Source organism: Balearica regulorum, chromosome 4 (genome assembly GCF_011004875.1).
Source record: "Balearica regulorum gibbericeps isolate bBalReg1 chromosome 4, bBalReg1.pri, whole genome shotgun sequence".
Lineage (NCBI taxonomy): Eukaryota > Metazoa > Chordata > Aves > Gruiformes > Gruidae > Balearica > Balearica regulorum.
In genome coordinates this window covers 3,977,308-4,000,765 of record NC_046187.1, presented here as the reverse complement: position 1 = coordinate 4,000,765, position 23,458 = coordinate 3,977,308, and the positions used below count along the sequence as shown (strand labels likewise).

General features: G+C 41.1%; 1 protein-coding gene across 4 annotated transcripts in view; it reads left to right on the top strand.

Moving 5' to 3' along the window:
* The window catches only part of LOC104635493 (bifunctional heparan sulfate N-deacetylase/N-sulfotransferase 4), a 144,747-nt gene that overhangs the window by 91,241 nt on the left and 30,048 nt on the right, over positions 1-23,458 (top strand). For all 4 annotated transcript variants that reach the window (XM_075751013.1, XM_075751015.1, XM_075751014.1 and 1 more), the window contains 3 exons: positions 4,801-4,955; positions 13,858-14,043; positions 15,713-15,841. In XM_075751013.1, coding sequence (XP_075607128.1) covers positions 4,801-4,955; positions 13,858-14,043; positions 15,713-15,841 — 470 coding nt within the window. The remainder of the gene's footprint in view (positions 1-4,800; positions 4,956-13,857; positions 14,044-15,712; positions 15,842-23,458) is intronic.

Here is a 23,458-nt window from a genome sequence, read left to right as displayed (position 1 = left end):
ACAGATGCCCTCGGTGCTTTTCTGAAAGATGTGTGGTAGTAAATCTTAAGGGTATAAAGGAGGCAAAGCAGCTGCTAAGAGCTCTGTAATTCCACAAAAGACAGGACAGCACAGAAGACATACTAAGGTTTCTCCAGTATGATAGGTATGATGAAATACAAAAGATTGGAAAAAACATGTGTCTCATCCTCTGAAGAGGCAGAAGTGTTTGAATGGGATGCACAAGATTTTGTTGAGACTGTAAAGGTAATCTAGCTCAGTGGTCTGCAAATCAGGAGGGATGATAAAAGGCAAACAAGATGAGAAGAAATTTGTATTGAAACCCTGCTCCTTTCACACTCTATACGGTTATAAGTTGCACACTTGCACTGTGTTTCTGTTGAAGATGAGGCACTCCTACATCTCCTCCTCCTGACCCCTTTCTCTCCTGCTTTTTTTTTTTTTAATTTTTTATTTTTTTTCCACCTTCTCCTCTGCCTTCTCTGTAACACTTTGCTGTGCCTCCACTCAGGCTTCTCTCTGCTGCCACTGAGCCACGTCGCTCCCTAGTACTGCTAAGGCAAAAAAAGACATATTCAGTGACTCCCTTCAAAGGGCACACCCCCTGTCCTCCTCCTTTCCAAACCCTGTACCCTTCCCACCTTTGAAGACCAGCTCCAAAATCCTCAGCTGTCGTTCCCGCCAACCACATTTAGTGACCCTCACTGAGTGATGCTAGGGAAGCTGAGAAGCTTATCTGGAGCAGAGGAGGAGGCATTACAGCAGCAAGAGGATGGGAGGGTAGGTTTAAAAGCTAGGAACGATGCAGTCCCAGCTGTCATGGGTCATGAAGTAGCTGTGGAGTAAGGCAGGTCACCCCTCTCAGTGTAAGTGTAGCAGTACTCTCCTTGTCATTGCCAGTATTTCAACACCGAACAGATGAGTTTGTATTTGAACACCGAACAGATGAGCTTACCCAGCTCTTACATCTCCCTTTCACCACCTGTTAGGAGAGTACAGAGGTCCCTGGGAGAAGGGGAGACAAGGAAGCATTTGAGGGATGAGTAGAGAGAAGGAAACCAAAATTATGTGTTTGTATCGCTGTCGCTTTCAAAGTCCAGGCTGTTTTCCCCTTGCGCAAGCACATAATGCTAAGCAACTGCTGCCCAGGAAACCTTACAGACTAAAGATATAGGCTGGAGAGCCTGAGAAAAATGAGAGGTAGGGAGAGATGGAATTAGTTGCCCGGAGTCATATAACAAGGCAGTGGCAGACCTGTGATTAGAGAGCAACTTCAGAGACAGAAGTTCAGTATTCTCCTCACTTCATCTTCACCTGCCTGCGTAGTTATTCCTTCCAGAGATTAATTGAACACACACATAATACAGCAAAATAAACAAAAATAGCCCAAGGCTCTGAGCCGCTCTAAAGTCAGATGCTGCTCAGTTGTGGCCGTCTACAGAGTAAAGCTGGTACCAGTCGTTACTGTGTACGCCACAGAGAAAGCTAATTCAACGAGGGGAGGAGAAAGAGCTAATTTATTATAAATACTATGATGTACTGAACAGTGGCTGGCACAAACCACGCAGCCTTTCTACAAAATCAACCCCCTGACCTGCCAACACATTTTTTCTCTATTCATCCCCATGGCCTCCATATTGTTGTCACAGGTTTTCTTGCCCAGCTGATACAATGCTGACCAACTTCAGACTTGCTATTGGTGTAGAGAGAGAAAATAGAAGGACATGCACGTGTGCCTGCCCTCCTAAGGCAGTGCTACAAAACTAGCGCAGAACTACTCAATGAGTTGAAGCATGTCATCGCCTCCATTAAGGGACCTGCTGCTGCCTGCACTCAGCGATGCATCTGAGTTTTTAAGTGAACAAACACTTCATTTACAGGTTGGTGGCGGCGTTTTGTCATATCAGCTTAGTGGAAAGGCTTCAAAGTATTCTCTATGCAATATACACTTTATTGACTCATTACAAATAAAACATGAAAAGGTATTCTTTAATTACAGTCAATGTGGCTTGTTTACCCTGTGAGGCTTTTAGTATCAGATATTCAACATGTTTTATTAGCGCACTGCAACTGCTCTCCCTTACTGACTTCCTTAACGTGTGATTTTGCTCTCCTTTCCAAAACTTGGATCATTTTAAAACTACAGGAGGGAGATGAGCATGGGAATGTGTTGGCAGATTAAACAGTTATACGCTTCCATCAAAAGATGTTGCTGACATCTGTACTACAGATACCAATTCTAGTTGGTGTGCCTGCGCACAAGTACAATAGCTGACACATCAGCCTCACTGCTCATCATCTCACCACCATCACCGTTCCCTTCTGTGGCACTGGTAAACTAGGCTTAATATACTATATAACAACGCTATTAGCGAAAATCTGAGCAGACCCTATTAGTTATGCAGTTTTATCAAACACTTTCTGCGTGTTCACCCTGTGGCAATAGAAAGTAAGATGTTCTCAGGATTTGCATTTAAGATTTATAAGATTATTGATAGCAGTTTCAAACTTCGTTTCAGTTTTGAGCTCAAAAGAGACCTGTAAGTTACGGTTGTAGTTTTAAAATGTGGGGTTATTAATTATGTGCAAACAAACTTTGAATTCTTACCTACCTGTGCAAAGTGCATATTGCATCTCAAAGCAGATATATGTTCACCTCCTTGATTGTAGATCTACTGCATTTTTCAGATTTCATATTAAAATACAGAAAGTTATATAAAGAATGTTGATTGCACAAGAAATTAAAACCTCAAAATCCCTTGGTTTTGCCTTCAATACTCTGCATAAGGGATTGGGCAAAAATATTTAAACAATATAAGCACTCACCAAATGCTCTATTAAACCTTTGCGTGAGATTTTTTGGAAATAACGCTATTTAAGAGTTTATAAACTCAAACAACACTCTTTTTGAAGGCTTGTAAAGAAAATTACCCTCAAAAATACCACCACCACCAAATGTTAAACTTCCAAACTTTCTGATTCAGCTCTGCCATTACAGGGTGGGGTTGTTTTTTTTTAAAACTGGAAAATGTTATGCTTTATCTTGTTTGATTTTTGTCACAATAAAAAAGTGCAAAGTTTGATTAGTTGCATGTAAATTGTACAAAAAAATTAGTGCAAAAAATTGGATTTTAAAATGTTTTCAATAATAAAGTTATTTCAAGAACCACACTCTACTTCAAATGTTATTAAGGCACTAAATTATACTTTGACCTAAATCTTATGTCAGATGATTGTAATTCTTTATATATTTCAAATATACACTTTTTTCCTCTTCATCCCTACCTTCAGTTTTGTCCCTTCGGGTTACCAAAGAGATCTTCAATAGCTTCACAGACCCCTGTTCCTTTCTCTTCTGTCCTATTTTGAAAGCCTACACTAAGTTTCTTCCCCCAGTCACATTTCCCTTGCGTGTGCCTGGGTGACTGCAAGCGAACCACAGACCCCAGAAAACAAGCGAGCGGTCGTTCAACAGATGCAGTACACAAGTTTTGCACGAAGGAGCAGACATTCACAGAAGGAACAGCCATCGGTCCTTTCTTTTCAATAATTACCTAGAAAACAAGGTTGTTTTCTTCTTCCAGCAGCACTCCCATCAGTGGGAGCAACTGTCTTAGAACTTGCAGAGTGCTGCAAAGAGGGGAGTAAAGCGATTCAGTGACACCAGGAGAAAGTTTCAAAGTAATGCTCTCCTTGTGTAGTGGCATTCTTCAAAAACCACTGCAGATACGAAAAATAAAAATAAAGAGCTGAAGTGCATGCACCGAACAGCCATCTCTGTATGTTCCTGCCTCATGCCACGAAAGTAAACAGTGACATCCATGGAGCATTTTCTTCCGATGAGTTTTGCAAAACTTTGAAAGGCTTGTAAGAAGAAAAAGATATCTATGTTTGCATCAGACTGAATTTGATGATTTCTTTGGCTGAAGCTACATAAAAGCATTTAAACGGTAAAAGAATAAGAAGGAAGGTTGCTAATAACTGGGTATTGTTGAGCGATTTGAGGGTGAAGTTACCAAAATGTAACTTTGCCTATCCAATTTGAAAAAGCACTGCAGACATATGTCTGCAGATAGGATACGATGCTGCTTCCACTCTCTCAAATGGAAGGTTTTCTTTGTTATAACCACACACGCTTGCTTCTGCCCGAAGCAGATACTCTTCCCTAACACAAGAGTTCTTAGCTGTTTTTAGTTTAAGATTAAACCTGGCAAAAGCTGAATACTGAACTATAAGAAACAACATTTGGAATTCCTTCGCCATTACAGCTTCAAGTTTTCCACCTAATTATATTTTGAGACTACTGCAAACTTGTTTCACACTTTACCAGAAATTACCAGGCTTCAGTTTACCGAGGCTAATAATGAGGTAGCTATAAGGAGGGAGGGATCTGGCAAGACTCTGGCACACAGCTCTGTAGAATGTCACCATGGCCAGCTACAACCGCCCAGCGTCTGGCAGGACCGAAGCAGGGGGCTACACAAGTCCATCCAATCTCCACCTTCATGGGGAGCCTGAACTTCTAAATACTCCTGGTGTATTACATAGCACAACAATTAGCCCTTGCAAAGTAATTCTTGTGAGAATTAGTCAGTTAACACCACACAAAGGGATAGCCACCATCCGTGCTAATTCACCTCACTCCTTTTGTGATATGGTAAAGCCTGTCTGCAGCACAGTGAGACATCCAGGCCAAGGACACTAGGTTTATAGCAGCCTCTTCTGCGTTTAAACACACAGTTATGGGCATTTTTCTGCTGTTGCTTTTCTATTACCTTTTTTTTTTTCTTTCTTTTGCAGGGACTGAAGAGGAAGATGAAGGTGATGACCTGTTGTTGAGGTCTGTAGATGAGTTTTGGTGGTTTCCCCATATGTGGAGTCACATGCAGCCTCACCTCTTCCACAATGAGTCCTCACTGGTGGAGCAGATGATCCTCAACAAAGAATTTGCAATAGTGAGTAAAAGTTACCAACAGGTTAACTAGGATACCTTCACATATTATAGCTATGCTTTACTATCTGTTTTTATGTTTCTCTATATCATACATATATATATTTACATAGATTTGCAAATAAGGCAGCAAGATTGGAAACTCAGCCCAAAAAAAGCCTTTCTGTGACTCAATCTTGGGCTGAATTTTGTCTTGGCCTTTTTCACTGACATGGGCTTTCTGGAAAGATGTCAGCCCTTCACCCAAGCAACCTTGCGAGACCATAGGGAGATCAGAAGCAGTGAAATCTCAGCAGATAGCAGCTGGCCTTTTTAGCTTTAGGAAGGGGTTTGTACACAGGTTATCAGCCTCCAGAAGTCTGGTGCAAACATCCTCAATAGGGGAGGGAGGAAGTTGTAGTGAACCCTGAATGTTGTGTATGGTTTGCGAGAGATCTGGAAGATAATGACGCAAATAAGTGAAGCTGCTGGATTTCGCTCTGCTTTTTTTAGATGACCTGCTTGAAAATATGCTTTTTACGTAACTAACCTGTTGCTAATATTTATAGATAATGATGTTTCAATTTTTGCCCATTTGTGGTGTTAACATACAAGAGCTATCCTCCTAGCATTGCCTAGAGCTCAGAGTACTTGTCTGAGGTCAGGTGGAAACCATTTAGAGTCCTTTCAGGGTAATTCTACTTGCTTAGGGAACATGACAAAGAAAACCTGAAATCTGTAAATGCTCACTTTGGAAGAGACACTGTGTGGTGTTTGACAAGGTGTAGAAGTGCCAAGCAACCGGAGCCACTCAAAAGAGCAGAGTGACCCGGCAGGGCTTTCTCCACTGCTCAGGGAGCACAAGGCTCAGCCCCTCGCAGCTCAGAAAGGCCAGCCAGCATCACCCCTTCCTCCCATCCCTCGCATGAGCCGAGGCGCATCAGGAAACCGGCAGAGGCAGATGCCTGAACAAGCAGTTGGAAGCAATTTATTCCCTTGTTTACAAAAAAAATAGTTTCCTAACAAACTTTAAAGAAAATTCATTAAAAATGGCTTAACTGTTTACTCCTCTTGCCAGACTTCCCCCCCCCCCCCCCATCTCCTGCTTGGCAGGATGTTAGTAGAGAGGCATTTTGGATGACTTCTTTTCCTTTCTATGGTTCTGCTTTATTGTCAGCCTTCATTCCTGCCGTAGCCTGTTCATGCCTTTTGCGTAGCCTGGCCCAGACATCCAAATATAGTGGAGATTTTAAACATAAGAGTATTTTTTTTCATTTTTTTAAAGTAATCTGTATCTCAAAAATATATTGTCCATTCATCTTTAAACGTATGAGGAAATTCTTCTAGTATTTTCAGGAAACACGAAGTCCTCTAAATCAAACCACCTTTAGGAGTAAAATCTATTGCATAGCCCAAAAGCAGGGCTTGTAATAGAATCTGCTTGCAACTCCAGCTACAGAAAGATAAAGCCCATGTCCCTATCATCACTGAAGGGTAGAGACTCCTTAGGGTGCCTATAAATAAGGAGCTGATGTCAGTGAAAGGCTGCTGTTATTACAGTTTTATTTCCTGCTAAGATTTGGACAGGGGTTGTACCAACCTCTTAACCTTGAATCTATATGAGCTGTACAATTTACTTATGAGAACATTTCTTTTCAAAAGGCTTCCTGTGAAATCCTCTCTGTGGGAGAAATTTATCTTCCTGATATGACAACCTTCCTGATAGCTATCAGAGAGGTCCCAGCCATGACTTCAGAGTAGTTTTGTATCCTCCCCCGCTTTCTCATCCTCAGCATCATAGCTTTCTTGGGAAAGGAACTCCCTGTTTTACAGCTGCATTTCTGTAAGTCTTCCAAAGTTAAAGCAAACCTCTTTTCATTATTCTTTGACTTCACACTGTGGATCCAAATTTAACTTTGAGATCCAGAACAATACATAGAAAATCAACTTGATGTTATACATGTTTTATTTGTGGTCTAATATCTTTATTTACTACTATACTCAGGGGAACGCAGCTGGATGCTGATGCCATTTTCGCTTGCATTTCCCAATTATTGACCTTATCTCCCCACCTCCTGCTTTAGCTGCAGGTAGACATGACATTTTGTGTCAGTTTCTGCAAGGAAAGACGCAATAATTATTTGGAAGTATGATCACATTCATTCTTAATGTGGTATTTCTTTGTTCTTTTTTTAAACATGCGAAAGAAGGTAACAGTCTTCAGGATGAGAGAGCACATCATTATGTCTGAGAAGAACAGTCAAGGTTGCTTTTAAGATCCCAAATATGGCAACAAAAATCCTGTTCGTTAAGACCTGTTGCCTCCTCCTGGCTTTATCGTTTTAGAAGAAAGCTAAAACCGATTGCACTGTCCAAACATCTGCACCCAAATCCCATCACAGTCAGCAGTTTCCCCATGCAAGACATTATCAGGCTTGGCATTGGCATCTTTCACTGGGGGGGAAAAGGTTTCATGAAAGGAATGTCCTTCTCTTGAGTATTGTGGATTAAAGTCAAGTTTAACAAACACAAGCCAGTGCACCTGAAACAGTATTTCACGGATATTATCCCACGGAGCTATAATTGTACATAAGCATAGTTTTTATTGGCTTTTGTATCTACCCTGTATGCATAATCTTTGGCTTGCAGGAGCTCAAGTACACATACAGTCTGCTGAACACAGGCAAGAAATAGAGGTGTTGCAGCTGGCAGCTAGATAAAAGACCTCATTCTGGTTTACACAGATATATCCATGCCTCATAACGATGCTCTATAAAATGGGGGCTTACAATTGCAGCCAGCTTCAAACAGCTGTATCACAAAATACACGTAGAAATTAGATATCTATACAGTTTTGTATACATACAACTAATTGCTAATTAGGTATCTAATTGCCTTGATTTCAGTGCAGATGCGTATACCTCTGTATCTGGGGCTTAGGAAAATGAACAGTCTTTAAAGGATTCCCTTACACAAATTGCTTGTGAACCAGGAGACTGCCTTTAACAAGAGCCCTCCGAATTATTATATTTTATATGTCACTGAGATATTTATCATTTCTACTGTTTCATGCCCAGTTGGTGAGAGGAAGATACTTCCTCACAACTTCCATAAGCGTTATTGCTCCACTGCTGTCGATCCAGTAGGCAGCGTGGGAAGTTTTGCCTGGCAAAATCCTTGTCCACGCACGCCTGAGCGATGGGCCCCAGAGCTGTCCCCATCCGTAGCCCCATTCCCAAAACCCTCAATGCCAAACCTCTCCTCAAGCAGTCATGATATCCTCAGCCTCAGAGGAACAAGAGCCAGAGATTTTAACACTGGTAAAGTTGCAGACTACCCTGAACATTGCTATCCCAATGTCATCTTATTCACATAAACACAGATAGTATGCTTCAGAGCCCGGCTAAGGAAATGGCAAATGACATTTATTTTGATTATCAGTTGGGTTTAACTTAATCATATTTTGTGGGGTTTTTCTATCATAGGATCCCAAAATCCTTTGAAGACAATAATGGATTAAGCCATAGATTAAATTTTGCAAACTGATATCTCAAGTATTATCGTCCTTGTTTATAGGCAATGCAATCGATACATCAAAAGGTAAACAAATTGCACAAGCAGAAGTCTGATAGTACATATTCCAAAAATAAAACGAATCAAGTCTTCGCTGCCATCCTCTAATCACAAGATATCCTTCCTCCCCCCTTTTGCACATCCTTATCTGACAAAACCAAGTAGAATATATTCAATTCAAAGCCTGTAGCTCTTTATTTTGTCCCTTGATTTGTTTGCTCAGTGATTATCTTCTGTGCTCATTTGCAAGCACGTGTGCCCAAAGCACAGTAGAGATAGGCCAAAAGCTATCATCGACTGTAAAAAGGTAGCTGTGATCTGATATGAAGAAGTGAGAGAGACAGACATATAGAAAACAAACAAATCGATGCGGAGATACACATGCACAAAAGAAACAAATCAATTCAGAGCCTGTCTAGTAACACTCCTTGGCTTCACTCTCCTGTTTATAAACCAACTACAGCTGCACATTAGCACTTCCTCTGTCTAAAACTTTTGAGCTGCCCAAACCACAAAGAAACCATGAGCTTTTAATATACCAATTAAATACCAAGAATACGAAGACCAGTGACCACATATCAAAGGAAAATTATCTACGTGCGATGAAGAGAGTCTAATTTGTCCCATTATTAATATTTGTAGCTAATGTTGGGAAGGAGATGCCCACTAGAGATTGCCTCTACAAATGTTCTATAAGTGGTCTGTGTAGATGGGATAACGGTGTCCTGTACAGACAGAATGAGATTTATTCTCCATAACCTTAAGGTCCTTCCAAAATAGTCCATCTTCATTAGTGCTTTTGTCCATATCAGGAGTGTGCTTTGACAGCAAATCTCTACGATTGCCTCTCCTTTCTCAGCTTTATTTGGTACCACAAGCATGCAGAGTCTATGCATTTCCTAGTCATGTATCGCTTCCTCAGTGCTGCACTGCCTTTCTTCATTTCACATCCTCAGAAACTTAAGATCTTAAATCCCAGCATCTTCTCTGCTTCTTGGTAGTCTGCTATGGTGTGAAGCATGCCTAGAACAGGAGTTGTGGGGATAGCCAGGAGACTCCTATGTAAGACTGGTAAAAAGCTGGCTTCTCCCATGTCCACGCTAATCCTGGACCTGACACCGATGCTAAAAAAACCTAGCTTTGTTAAGACCCCTTGTACTGTCTGCTTGGTGCACTGGACAGCCACGTGGCAAGGAAGCATACTACGGAGATGAAAAACTGACGGTGAAAGGAAATACCAACACACAGAGCCCCTATATCTCAATAACAATCACCTCTCGTTTGCTGAGCCATCTCCTCTGGCTAGAGAGCTTTTAAACAGATTTTTACAGGTCAGAATTGACCTAAGAGTAATTGAAAGGTGAAATATTTATTCAATAAAAATTATCCAGAAATGTAACCCTTGAGAACAAAAATACCATGTGTCCATAAAGGATAAAATACAACACAATATTTTTGAGTGCTGACAAGCAAGAAAGTAGCAGATTCATTTCCCAGATAAGAGAAACTTTACTAAGTATTTTCAACTGACCTAGTAATATATCATCTCTTATAGGAAATCTCACCTATGTACAGCAGTATTAGAAATATATCCCACTACTAAAAATATGCAAAGCTTATATAAATCTTTTAACTTCAGAAGGTGACATCTTAAGAAGTGCTACGTTTACTCTATCGCCTACTGTTGGACAAAGTCAAAAGGTTTAGCAAACTTATCTGAGGTTGTATCATTAAATTTTTCATTTAAGTCTTTACATCAAAGAGAATCCTGCAGTTCATCTGACTGTGTTAAAATATCTACACTAGACATAAGATTTAATAAATGAAAATAAAGGGTTGCCTTTTTATTCTTTCTCTGACAATGGCCAATACTAGATGTTTCTGTAAAACAAATCACCAGTGATCTTTAAGAACCAGAATGCCAGTTGTGTTGTAACAGCTTTAGGTTTTGTTTCATTTTATTTCTTACTGCACTTTCACAAGGACTTGTAATATTTGGTGCAATCAAAAACTGTGGCTTTTTTATCAGATCCTGATAATATAAATAGACAATCTTCCAGATGCTGTTTTTTATTCAAGTTTCCAACATCTGCTCACAGAAAAACCTGTTATCAGAATGCCAACTTACTTGTTGAAAATATACCTTCTTCTGGAGAGCTGTGCTCATTCTGCATTACCTGCCCTTTATTTAGCAGAGAGGGGTTTTTTTGCAAATGCAGAAAAACTACACACAGCACATGCTGACTCATGGCAAACAGCTCATTTCTGTACAAATTGGAAGGTCAAAAGAGGTTAGGAGTTTCAAGCGAATTTTCACTTGCTTGAACAAAACTGATAATTGAGAGATAAGCAGCTGGGGCAGATTGCTTCAGCCTTTCAGATCAGAAGTAACTGTCCTACACCTGGGCTTGGGGCAAGGAAACTTTGGAGGGTACAAAGATGAGCCAGGTTGCTTTGGCAGGACCATGAGTTTCCAATTCCCATTGCTCTGGCTTGGGTGCATCAGCACGAGCGTGCGACTCCCTGGGTTCTGCCAGGTGAAGTGACTGCCGCTGGCCAGATGTGCTGGCCACGTGCAGGCATCAGAGGGGGATTTTGAGCTGGGAGTAGTCCGATCCGCATACCACTTGCTCACCCGAGGACGTGATGCATACTCCTGGAGAGCATCCTCTAGTCCGGTCTCCTTTAATATTGAACTCAACCGCTGCTGCAGCTTCAGCTTACACTGTCATTTAAATTAGAATTTAAAGTCTCTTAAGGCGCAAGTAAAATAGGAATACAAATTTAACCTGTCCAAACTTAATGGCTCTAGGGTCCCAGCTTAAGTGTGCAAAGGAACATAACACTGCTGTTCTCTGTGCCAAAAAGGTCCAGAAGTTTTCCAAACCAAACACATGCACAAAGTTTTGGAACAAATTTTGAAATTAAAAAAAAAATCAATGGAAATTTTGAATGTAAAAGTAATATAAAAATTTGCAGAAATTGTTCCTTAGAGTACGTAAGAAAATACACTCACTACAAGCATGTCCCATTTTGCCCTATAGCTCAGATTCAAATGTACACTCTTCCTCTAACACATTAGTTCTCAATCCCAAGCTAAATTTAATAACAAAATGAGAGGGAAAAAAAGGAAATAGAGCAACAGAAGTCACTAAGAGGACATACAATATTTACCCTGAAAACTAAAAAATGAATTGACCAAAGAAAATCTGATTATTTGTTAGTTGTTTTTTGTTAAAGTCATATTGGGTATCTGAGTGACTGACACATATTTGCGTGATGAACCTCATAGCGAACAGGATTTATTCAGAGACTAATTAGCTTTTTATATTGAGAACTTATGAAAAGCTGCCTTATTTTATATTTGTGAATGTCAGATTACCATTTCACCATTCTGTTGCTATGGCAATACCAGCAGCAAATAGTAAGTAGATAAACAGGATTTCACATGTATTCATCCAGATACCTACGGCTGGACACAGCATTCAGAGCAATCTTCATTATCTAGCTCAGGACACATTTGCCTTACATTTCCATGTCTGTATATTCCCGAACAGGTTTGGTGAAGGTTTGTAGATTCAAGTTAATACCGTATATTTAAGTTCACACAGTGTTTTTGACAGCATGAGCATCATAAACTACTCAGGCAAAGTAATAAATGGCCAGATTTTTCAGAAACCTTTAGATACAGCTTTTTTCTTTATATATCTTCATGGCAAAAAAATAGAGAAAAAAACAATTTAACACTCCTCATTACAGAGCTGTTCCTCATTTCACCCTTAAACTGCCTCATGCCTTTTAGGTAGGTAACAACATTAATAAGCAGAAATTACATTTTGCTCTCAGTAAATTACAGAATGGTGAGTTTGGTTTTCTTTTTTGCTAAAATCAGCCAGTAACCTAAGATCTTTACTAATAAAAAAATGGATAATTTTAAGTGTTTGTGTTATGTGATGTACGAACAAGTCTTCCCTACAGATTTAACTTAATTTTTGTTAATGAACCAAGAACTCCTTTGCAAAGTACTTGACAATGCCCAGCAGAACCTGCTGTTCCTGGAATTAAAGTAATCAACAGTTCTTGGATAACGTGGGCAAAAGTTCGGACAAAAACCCCATTAAAAAATCATCATCTCCAATTTTAGCCATTTCCCTCTGAACATCAATTTTATACGAACAGAAAACAGCTGATGCATGCTGTAGTATTAGGAGTGCAGTGAATTTAGTAAGCTCCTGGAGTACGGGAAGGGATCTGGCAAGAGCCACAGCAGCAGGACCCCGTTTGCAGCCTGGAGATGCCATGGGAGAATTGAAAAGGGCTTTTACTGGACCTTCTGGAAACGTTCCTCAGCAGGAGAGGAGGCAGAGCACAGCCTTTCTTTCTGCCAGTATCTGGTGACAAACGCTGGATGCGTTTCTGAAGAGTCACTCAGACCAATGAAACTAATTGCCTCATTTTCACATGTATTGCTTACATTTCAAATAATTTGCTCTCTTAAACATATCCCAGTCTCTAGATGTGGTTATCAGGCCTCGTCATCAGATGGGGTTTTCAGACAGCCCACGCTAAGTCTGAAGAGAGCAGAACAAAGGCAGGAGAGCATCAGGAGTGAAGGGAACATGCCCAGCACACTCACAGCAAAGCTTCTCCCTTAATTCCTTCTGCCTGCACATTAACTACCTCATTGTGCCATTGGAAGATATTTTCAAGATAATCTATAGATTATATTCATGAAAATGCACAAGTTGCCTCATAGAAATGGAGCTAAATAAATATTTATGGAAGATGTCCGTCAAAGTCCAGCTTTTTTTTTTGCTGCTACCTTAATACTATGTAAAAAAAATATAAGCAGATTCCAAATCTATGGGGGATATTTGTTTTTTTTTAAATCAGGAAGGAATCTTGCTCTTATTCCAGAAATAGGAAACAAAAAAAAAATCGCACATATGTCACTGCAACAGTTTTTTCCATCTGTTTACTGCTCTAATGCCGTTTGATAGCTTAGTAAATAAGCAGCATCAGCTTACCAGATTACCTTTAAAAAGAACCAGGCAGGTAGGATGCATATTAAAATACACACAATATGTAATGAACAGGCAGGTAAATCTATTCCATATAACAGTAACGCAACATAATCCAAGAGGATTATTCATCCCTCTGCAGTTATCAAACTGTAATTCCAGTGCCTCTCATTCCCCCTCCCCATTTTTACCTTGTGGTACATACAAATAGATACAAGTCTGTCCAAGGACAACAGCTTCTCCAATGCTGCTGTCTCCAGGAAAAATAAACTTTGAATAACTACATGTTCTTTTTCTGTTCCTAAATACGTTCCTACCTCTGCTGTGTTGCAGGAGCACGGCATACCGACTGACATGGGGTACGCAGTGGCTCCGCACCACTCCGGGGTCTACCCGGTTCACATCCAGCTGTACGAGGCCTGGAAGAAGGTCTGGCACATCCGAGTGACCAGCACAGAAGAATACCCACACCTGAAACCTGCACGGTACAGACGGGGCTTCATCCACAATGGCATCATGGTACACTGCATTTCCATGCTTCATAGCAATAGTATTTTCAATGACTCAAAAAGTATGCTATTTTTACCAAATGCTTCAAGTTTTACGGCAATCATTAAAATTCTCTGTGATCGAGGATTTGTAAGGATGCCAAAATAGTGCATTTGTTATGCAGCCAGTTTAAAAAAAAAACAAGTCTCACAAACTCAGGCAACTGCAAACTTAATCCTCATACTAAATGTACTTGTAGTCCCATCGACTATCAACCGAGTTATAAATGCCTACTTTGAAATTCATTAAACTGCCTAAGACTTATGTTTCAAGCTCCGGTTCAGCTTCATGTATGAAAGGATTAGAAATCCACCACCTGGGAAGGTGAGCAGGAGTAAGTAATCTCCTCCAGTGAGTATGACACTTCTGAGGCAGAGGTTTCATTCTGAGCTTTGCTTCCGAAACTCCCAGAGCCAGAGGCCAGGCACGTGCCCGACTCTGCCAGACCATGCATTTGTGCAAGGAGAGAAGAGGTTTCTCACATACACACTTCAACTGCATAAAGGGCAGGAAAATGTATAAAATTGTTTGTCCTGCAAGCCTATAGATAGGTGAAACACAAAAATTGAATATGCACGAATGAAGTTAGAAATATTTCAAGGGCAGATCCCGGGATGCTTTAAAGTCCCAGCTGACTTGAATATTGCCTACGCATATGAAGTTTAAATTGTGGTCCCCTAAACAAGACAAAAGGAACGTCTTAATCAAAACCAAGAAGTGACTGCACAGAGTCCAATTACTATTGAAATAGCCTCAAGTTCAGCAGTGCATTTACAGATGTATTAACATGCTCTGCCAAATGTAGGTTTTATTTATTGTTTTAACTGAGTAGAAAAACAAAAACACTGAGTGAAGGGAGACAAAAGGCCTTCCCCAGGTGAATTATGTCTCTGCATGGATTGGGCAATACCCATAAGCCCTGACAGTTGTCTTGTCTTTACCAGAGCCCTTTGATAGCACGTAGCTAATAACTTCACTAAACCACCTAGATCTCCAAGATGAGTTTGTTTTCCCACGCCTGCTAGCTCACTGCTTTCTGACACGCAGCCTCTTGATGTAAAGCAGGACAGAGGGCTGACCTCGGGCTGGCCTCATGTGAGTATCCCACCAGTGCCGTACACATTTCACAAACAGGAATGACGGGCTCAGTATGGTTTTCAGGACTGAGGAAAGTATGAAGCAAAGGTCTTTTGTGGTCCTCCAGCCTTGAATACAAATTAAATGTCACAAGAACATTAGATTAATTGCCTGAGACAGCAAAGACAGCCAGGAAGGACTATTTATCTCATAATAAACTAACCTTGCTAAGGGAAGAGAGGTTTGGCTTGTTTTCTTCCTCTTCCAAATGCCAGGAAACAAACACTTATTACAAGTGTATGAATAAAACAGTCTGCATGAAAGCTCAGCCCATGTATCTCACAGCTTTGCAGAGCTGGCATCTGGAAATCGCCACATCTGCAGGACCGTGCTTACCACCGGAGTAGAGAAGGCACAAACAGCCCCTAAACAAACATGCTGGCACACAGAGGCAGAAGGGGTTGCAGATTTGTTTCTTTGAGCTGCTGGAGGGATTTGGGTGGCTGTGCCAGGGTAAGTTTGCAGGAAGAAGTTTATCACAACTGCGCTGTTTTGTTCTCAGGTGCTCCCTCGACAGACCTGTGGCCTTTTCACTCATACTATTTTTTACAAGGAATATCCTGGGGGTCCTCAGGAGCTGGACAAAAGTATCCGAGGAGGTGAACTCTTCCTCACCATTCTCCTGAATCCCGTAGGTACCTTCTGTTGCTATTTTTTGACACACTAACAAGGAGCAGGGAGGGAGGAAGGGAAGGAGATCGGTTTTCTTGGCTCTTGGTTGGGGGTGGGGGAGGAGGATCAAGACCACTTGCTCAGAGGTAAAAGCAGTTTAAAGAGGAAAGGAACAAAAAGTCTTCTGCTAATTTTTATCTATGACTGTATGCAACAAGTTACTGGAAAACGCATTAATTTCAGCTCTATACTGTTTCCCAACCTGAAGCTGAGCCCCCATGAGAAGAGTGTGCTGACTTGTCTAACTGAGTTTTCTCTACCCTCATTGGTTTCTTTCAGTCTGTGTGATCTTATTCTGCTTTTCCTTCCCCCCCCCAAGCTTGGCTCCTCAGGCACTGCTGATATAGCTCCATGGAAACCCCAGGGCTCAGGCCTGATATCATTCCCCCATCACTGGCTCTTAAAATTAGGTTTTGTGCAGCTAAAAAATACCCCAGGCAGTACACAGCCTTCTAATGAAGATTTTTGCTTTGCTCAGTGCTGCATTTTTTGCTCCCTGTCAACATTACATGAACCATAAACTATATGTATGTGTGCACACATACAACCACCTACATATGTATAAACGCACACACATATATGATTTAATCAAAAGTGCCACAGGCTTCTAGGACGATTTGCAGACCTATCACACAGTTTTGTCTCAACCAATAAAGTGGCCTGAACTCCGCTGTGCTAATATACATACGCACACGCGTATTGTGTTGGGAGCCCCAGAGCTGAATGCAAGACAGACATGGACATGTTGGACCAAGTCCAGAGGAGGCCACAAAGATGCTTAGAGGGCTGGAGCACCTCTCCTAAAGATAGGCTGAGAGAGTTGGGGTTGTTCAGCCTGGAGAAGAGAAGGCTCCGGGGAGACCTTAGAGCCCCTTCCAGTACCTGAAGGGGCTACAGGAAAGCTGGAGAGGGACTGGTGACAAGGGCAGGGAGTGACAGGACAAGGGGAATGGCCTTAAGCTGAAGAAGGGGAGATTTAGATGAGCTATTAGGAAGAAATTCCTTACTGTTAGAGTGGTGAGGCCCTGGCACAGGTTGCCCACAGAAGCTGTGGCTGCCCCATCCCTGGCAGCGTTCAAGGCCAGGTTGGATGGGGCTTTGGGCAACCTGGGCTAGTGGAGGGTGTCCCTGCCCGCAGCAGGGGGTTGGAACTAGATGACATTTAAGGTCCTTTCTAAACCAAACCAATCAATGATTTATGACATGACAACATGATATAGGTGGGTCCACAGGTGTGATTTGGCTCACCAAGGATTAAGGAGGAAAGCTACCTGACTACAAATGCTGTATTTTGAAGTCACAGTACTCTCGCCCATGAACAAGTCTGGTGCCGTTTAAGACAGCAGCCTGAAGGTGGAAGGAGGAAGGACAAGAACAAAAAAAATCATATATCAATTATTTGTTGCCATTGTCCTGCCTTCTTCCTGTTCCACCCAAACAAACCATACCACTCAAATGTCTTGCTTGCCAGGTGGCCCAATTTTCAGTGGTTTTAGATTGCAGTACTCATCGACTTCTCTGCAGAGTTAAAGAAACTTCAGGTGGAGCCAACTCTCAAATCCAGGTCACTTTTATTTAGAGACCTAAATATAGATTTTGATATTATATAATTAGGTGAAAATTTTGGCTGGGGAGCTAAGTTGCTGACTGAGTCAAAGATTCAGTGGCCTTAAATAAATGGCACATTTCTATTAGGAACTTTTCTGTACTATACATGTGATACCTAATTTGAGAATAAAAAATTATCCCTGTTCTTTATCCTGTCTCTCCATTACCTGCCATTCTCTCAGGCTGGCTTTTCTTTCCATAGTTTCCTTAACTGTAACTTGGCTTATCACTGTCTTGGGATGCTGCTGGAGTTTATCCTTGGATTTACCATACTTTGATCAATACCTGTGCATCTTTCACTTATCTGAAGATTTCCTCAGATTTAGGCAGTGCAGCAGTATGTAGCAGACTATGTTCTTACTCCATGACAGATGCTTAGAATAGCCCCAATTCCTCAATCACCATATCCGAGCTTGTGAGCATGCTCAGGCCACCTTGGCTTCCTCCCTTTTTCCCTATTTTTCAGGGTTTTTTTGTTTCTTACTGACAGCAAATAGCAAGAAGGCACAAGCTCACAGTTGCTTATTAGAAATTTCAGCCTTTGGATCTTTTAAACAATTGCATCCAAATGTTCTTTCCAAAGGTAGGCTAAGGGGAAAGGTAGCTCTTCGATTAGTCTAAAAATTATTTTAAAGCCATTATTGAACTCTGAATAAAATCAGACAGGGCTATGCCACCATTTATTACACTCTCCATAATTCATTAGCCTGGGCTCTCCAGGCAGCTCCCAAGCAGGACCAACTTTGGAGCTGCTGGAGCATCTTCCTTCTGGGAGCTCTAACATCCCCAGCCACTTGCGCTGACCCTGCAGGAGGTTTCCCCCAGCCAGGTCCAATTGCTTCCCCCTAGAAAGGGCCAAATCCCTCCCTAGACAGGTCCTGCAGCACAGACGGGTGCTGTTGGTGCCCCGCTGAGCGTGCCACAAGAATACTTGAGAGAAGCAGTTCTACCACCTGCCTTTTAGGTTTCAGGAGTGATGCAGCAGAAACAGGACCTCTCCTAGGAAGGTAGTATGTAATGGCCGGCAAAGCATTCCAGATGTAATCATGCATCTGTCATGCTCATGACAGAGCTAGAAGACCATCTTCCAAAGAAAGGGGGGGATGAAAAAGATTTTCTTTAGTACACAAAGTCATCATTTTGACCAAGCTATGTTCCAATAAAGTGAGAATACAATAGATATTATTGGGTGGTATTTGTAAAGAATAGCTTTTCTATACTGTCAATGTTTGATTCCTCCTCCCCCCACTTTTACGATTTTTTTATCTTTACCTCATCAACACTGATATTTTACTGAGCTAAAGAACACAAGTGAAATACTGACACACACTTCCCTGAGTTCAGTATGAATCTGTTCCAATATAAGTGCTTATTCAGACAGGAAGACATATAATTTAATCACATGTGAGCTGAAGTAAGATATACCACAAAACCCCACCATCATTCAAGTCAGGTTGGTACAGTACCTGATGAAATATGCACTGACTGACAACAGTAAAAGCAAAATCTAGCCTTATCTCGGAAGGAAACTGGTGTGAGTAGGAAACAAAATCATCTATATTCTTGCACCCGTTTTCTTTTTTTTTAAATACCAAGGTTTGGACAGCACACAATGGAACAAATGGGAAGACTTTTATTTTATTCAGTCTAAGTGAAGGTGTAGTGTTTTGGTGGTTAATTTGAAAAAGTTTACAGATTAGTATCTAAAAATCTATGGTATCTTCTGAAAGCGATCAACAGAGTGCCTATTCTTCTGGCCAATCACTAAATCAGTTGAATACAAAAACATGCTTTGAATGTGATGTGTTCTCCAGTCTGGCAGCAGTGCACGCTAGAAGAGAGAGAGACTTCCCATCTTATATCCTGAAAGCTTTTCACAAACCTCCGCTCATTAATAAGCTTCCTTCGCATTTGGATATGAAGCTGTGCAGTTCAGGGCTTTACTACAAGCAGCACAGTGTAACCAGCGCGTGCTCTCCAAACGGATTAGGGAAAAGAACAACTGTCTGGAATGCAAAGGCTTTTTCAAAACCGTAATTTAAAGTTTTGTTGTTGTTAGTCACATTGAACAAGATGCCTAATGTCATCCATTGATAGACACCATATCCATAAAATCAAATCCTAACCAGAATGCACCGTCCACCCTAGCACGTAGGCTGCTTTACACAGCGTTGCAGTTATCTACTTCAAGATTGGCAGGAAAGAGATTGCATGTACCATTGTTTCTTTTTGCATTATTGGCATTGTTTAAAAACATTTTTCATTTACTCTTTAAAAACACCTGCCAGACTCTTTCCTGGTGTGGAAGAAATGTGCAGAAATAGAGTAGCTCCTATTAATTCTACTGCCCAGTGGTTACACAAGGCTCCTGCTCACCGGGCTCTGGTCTCAAGCGGGTGCGTGCAATTGCCACCAGCATTAGTGTAAGTTATGTGCTTACAGCAAGAGGAAAGGGGAACCCCTACGCATGGGCGGTGCGCTCTTCTGGAGGGTTAAGATGGTATAAAACTATTTCTGCTTGCAGACAGAGAACGTATGCATGTGCACTCTCACAGCGCTGCCGGGCTACCATGACAACTGAAGTTACACACAAATTACGTGTGTTATTACCATAAAAGATCATATTCCACAGTCCAAGATTGGGTTAGAAAACTCTTTACACAGCTAGTTACCTGCCCTGTGGTGCAGAGTGTCTGTTACTACTCCCAGCTGTTTGAAAAGTACAGGGGCAACAAAAAAAAAAAGAATACATGGTTTCACAGAGCCCTTTCTGCAAGTACAGCAGATCATTTTGTTACCATTTTATGAGGGGCCTTCTTGATCATCAAAGTTAGAAGAGGGTTTCTGAGCAAGTTTCATTTGTGGTCACTGCCTGTCTCATTTCTGTGAGGTTTTTTTTGTTCAGGTTTTGCATTGGTACGTTTCTGTAGATGAGCCTAACAATAGCTGGGCAACAATTCCAAGTTAGATGTTATTTATAACATTTGGGCTTTAGATGCTTGAAATCTAAATGCTTTCCCTATAAAAATGAACCAACCCATAAGTAATTGCTACCATACCTTTTAAACCAAAAAATAAAATAAGCTGTGCAGTTCAATGACAGCTTCCCAAAGCAGTTATGGTAAGGGCTGGTCTCCCACACATCGCACAAGTGTCTGTTTGCTCCTGGCTTCTCTTTTGGAGGCAGCTACCTCGTTTCCTCCAAATCAAAACCCTGGCTCTGGGTTTTGAGGATAGTTTACTTCAGGGACTGTTCCCAAAAGCCAGTCCAGACAAGGATGCATTGGTTTTGGCTCTCTGCACACCTCCAACACCATTCCCAGCAGACTGTCAACCCTCACATCTTCCCACTCTTTTGCTCTATGTTCTTGAGCATGCAGCACATTACCAACGTCACGCATAAAAACATCCTTCCAAAGCAACAACATAGTTCTTGCACTATTTCAGACACTTAAAAAGCCAAACATCACAATTACTTTGTATTTTTTGAGTCATATGTGCAGAAATGCTATGTGGTGGGAGCGCTTTCCGTTTGCCTCATTGAAGGGGCATGGAGGTCAATCTATTGCTTGTTAAGAAGTAGACTAACACCACTATTTAAAATAGCACAGAGGTGCTGCACAGTTTGGCCAGTCTTTCCCTTGCTCAATTCACCAGCTTCCTTACAGCTGCCCCTTTACACCAACCAGTACCGTATATATTCACTAGGCAGCGAGGGCAAGAGTTCAGCTGAGAACAGTTCGGTCCAAGTCCACGGTTGTTTTAAGGCAAGGCTTCCAGAAATGAAAAGCCATACTTTACTCTCCAGTAAACAGAATTATTACAGGTTTCACACACACACACTTCAAGACAATCTTTTTCGGACTGTTTCACATTTTAGAAACAATCACAGTGCCTTGATTAAAATCAGCACACCACCACCTTTTGCTGTGGATTACAGCCATTTAGCTGTCTAAAAACAAACTAAAAGTCAGCTCTTTCTGGCCTTCTAGCTTAAGATGTCAAGGGCAAAGAAACAGAAACCTGAAAGTCTGCACATAAGTGATGACACAAGCTGTTCTGAAGAGACACAGATGCACGATAAGTGGATGAATAAACTTTAGCATGAATAGCAGCCCAAGCACAACAGAACCAAAGTCAACATCAACACCAACTTCCAGGAGGACTATGCCTGCTTTTCTACCCTATATGCTCTCTCTGCATCAGCACTGATCCATTGAACAGGTCAATCACATCTAAGTGAAACGGCCCCCCGGCAGAGTTAAAAATAAGTAATAGATCATGGTTCTTTCCGTTGTGCAGGCATGGCATCTGCGCTACAATCCTGCTTTGTTCCAGAAAATGCCTCGCCTGGATGATGTAGACCAGCGTTTCCAGGCACAAAGCACTGACTTGATTTGTAGTTGTGTTTTTAACAGGATTTCAGCAGTGAAGACGGGTTGTAAGAGAGAGCACAGCGAAGTTCACATTTCCTTAGGCTGTTACGACATCCATTCACGATCTTTTATCCCATCCCCCCAAACAAGTGCAAGTAGGAGCATAACTTAAATAATCAAGTTTTAGTTAAACTTTTTTCCCCTATTAGTTTGATTACTGAAGCACATTTCAAGAATAATTAAATGTGGGGAAGCAAATTTACTAAATAGGAATAGCACATCAGCTAGGAAGAAATTATTTACAAGAAATTTAGGGTCAGATTGCAACTCTCAATGATAATGGCGAGCAGTGACATTGACATTGCAGTACATGGACTGCAACACTACTTCTTTGTGGGTGTATTTTCCATGTACCTCACATTTGAGAGGTTCACATGTGGCCTCAGCAGGGAGGAGGTAGAGATAATGAAGTTTTTGCATGAGGTAAAAATCTTGAAATCTCGAAAAAAGGCAAGAACTGAATATCTGCTAGCTCTTCCTAACTTTAAAACATGCCACCAATGAAGGCTACTGGCAAATTCTCTTTTTTCCCCCCCTCCTGAGCCTTAACAAGCAAATGGTTTACAGAAACCCTACCTACTACTCAAGGCTGGCGTTAGCTATTTCAGCAAACGTATTACAAATAAATATTAAGCTCATATAACAAAAAACATTTGCACATCCATCAAGCAATACCACACAGATGGTTAAATTAAAAAATGCCCAAGTGACATTGCATTAGGATAGAGTTTGCAGAGAGATTGTCAAGGGGATCTTCCGATGATTTTCTTTTTTTTTAAATGGCTTCTACTGAGTACTCTGTGGCTCAGAGATATTTTCACTTTCTAATTTATGAATCCCAAAGATGAGTCATGTCTGGCGGAGATGATTTAGTAGTATGCAGAGGAGGGATAATTCCACCAAGACAGACAGAAATCAAACCAACTTTCCTTTGAGTTTTAATGAGGGTTACAAGAATCCCAGCCAGACCTTTCCAGGATCCAGCTAATGCAGAAGGCTGCTCAAGCCTAGAGTTTGGGGTACTTATTCGTTGCATACACACTTCAAAGCAAAGCTCATTAAAGTTAGTGGAAAAAGTCTCAGTGAACAGAGTGGGTTTGAAATAAACCTAAATAGTGCAAGTCCTTCAAAAGTTATCAATCTAGCTCCTCTCTGAAGGGTTTTGTTCATTTGGAGGCTTAGAACAATAACAAGGAGCTTCAGATGTATTTACAAATAAGAAATACAAATACGGTTTGGGACAGAAAATGAAACATTACTGTGGCTGTTGGAGGTTGCCTTTACTATTTGATACAAGAAAAGCAATAAAACATTCAAATGAAATATTTCCTTTTTCTCCCTTGCCAGACCAAAGCTAGCTGTTCAATCAGTGTTATGTTATTATTATCATGGATGTTATTTACTTTGTGGTTTGACAAACAACATCAAAAATCGGTTAGTCCCTAAATCCTAATTAGGACAGAGCTCCTAGAAGTCATGGCATCAGGACTTTAATGTCAGTGATGAAAATAAAGCAGCAAAACCACTGCAGT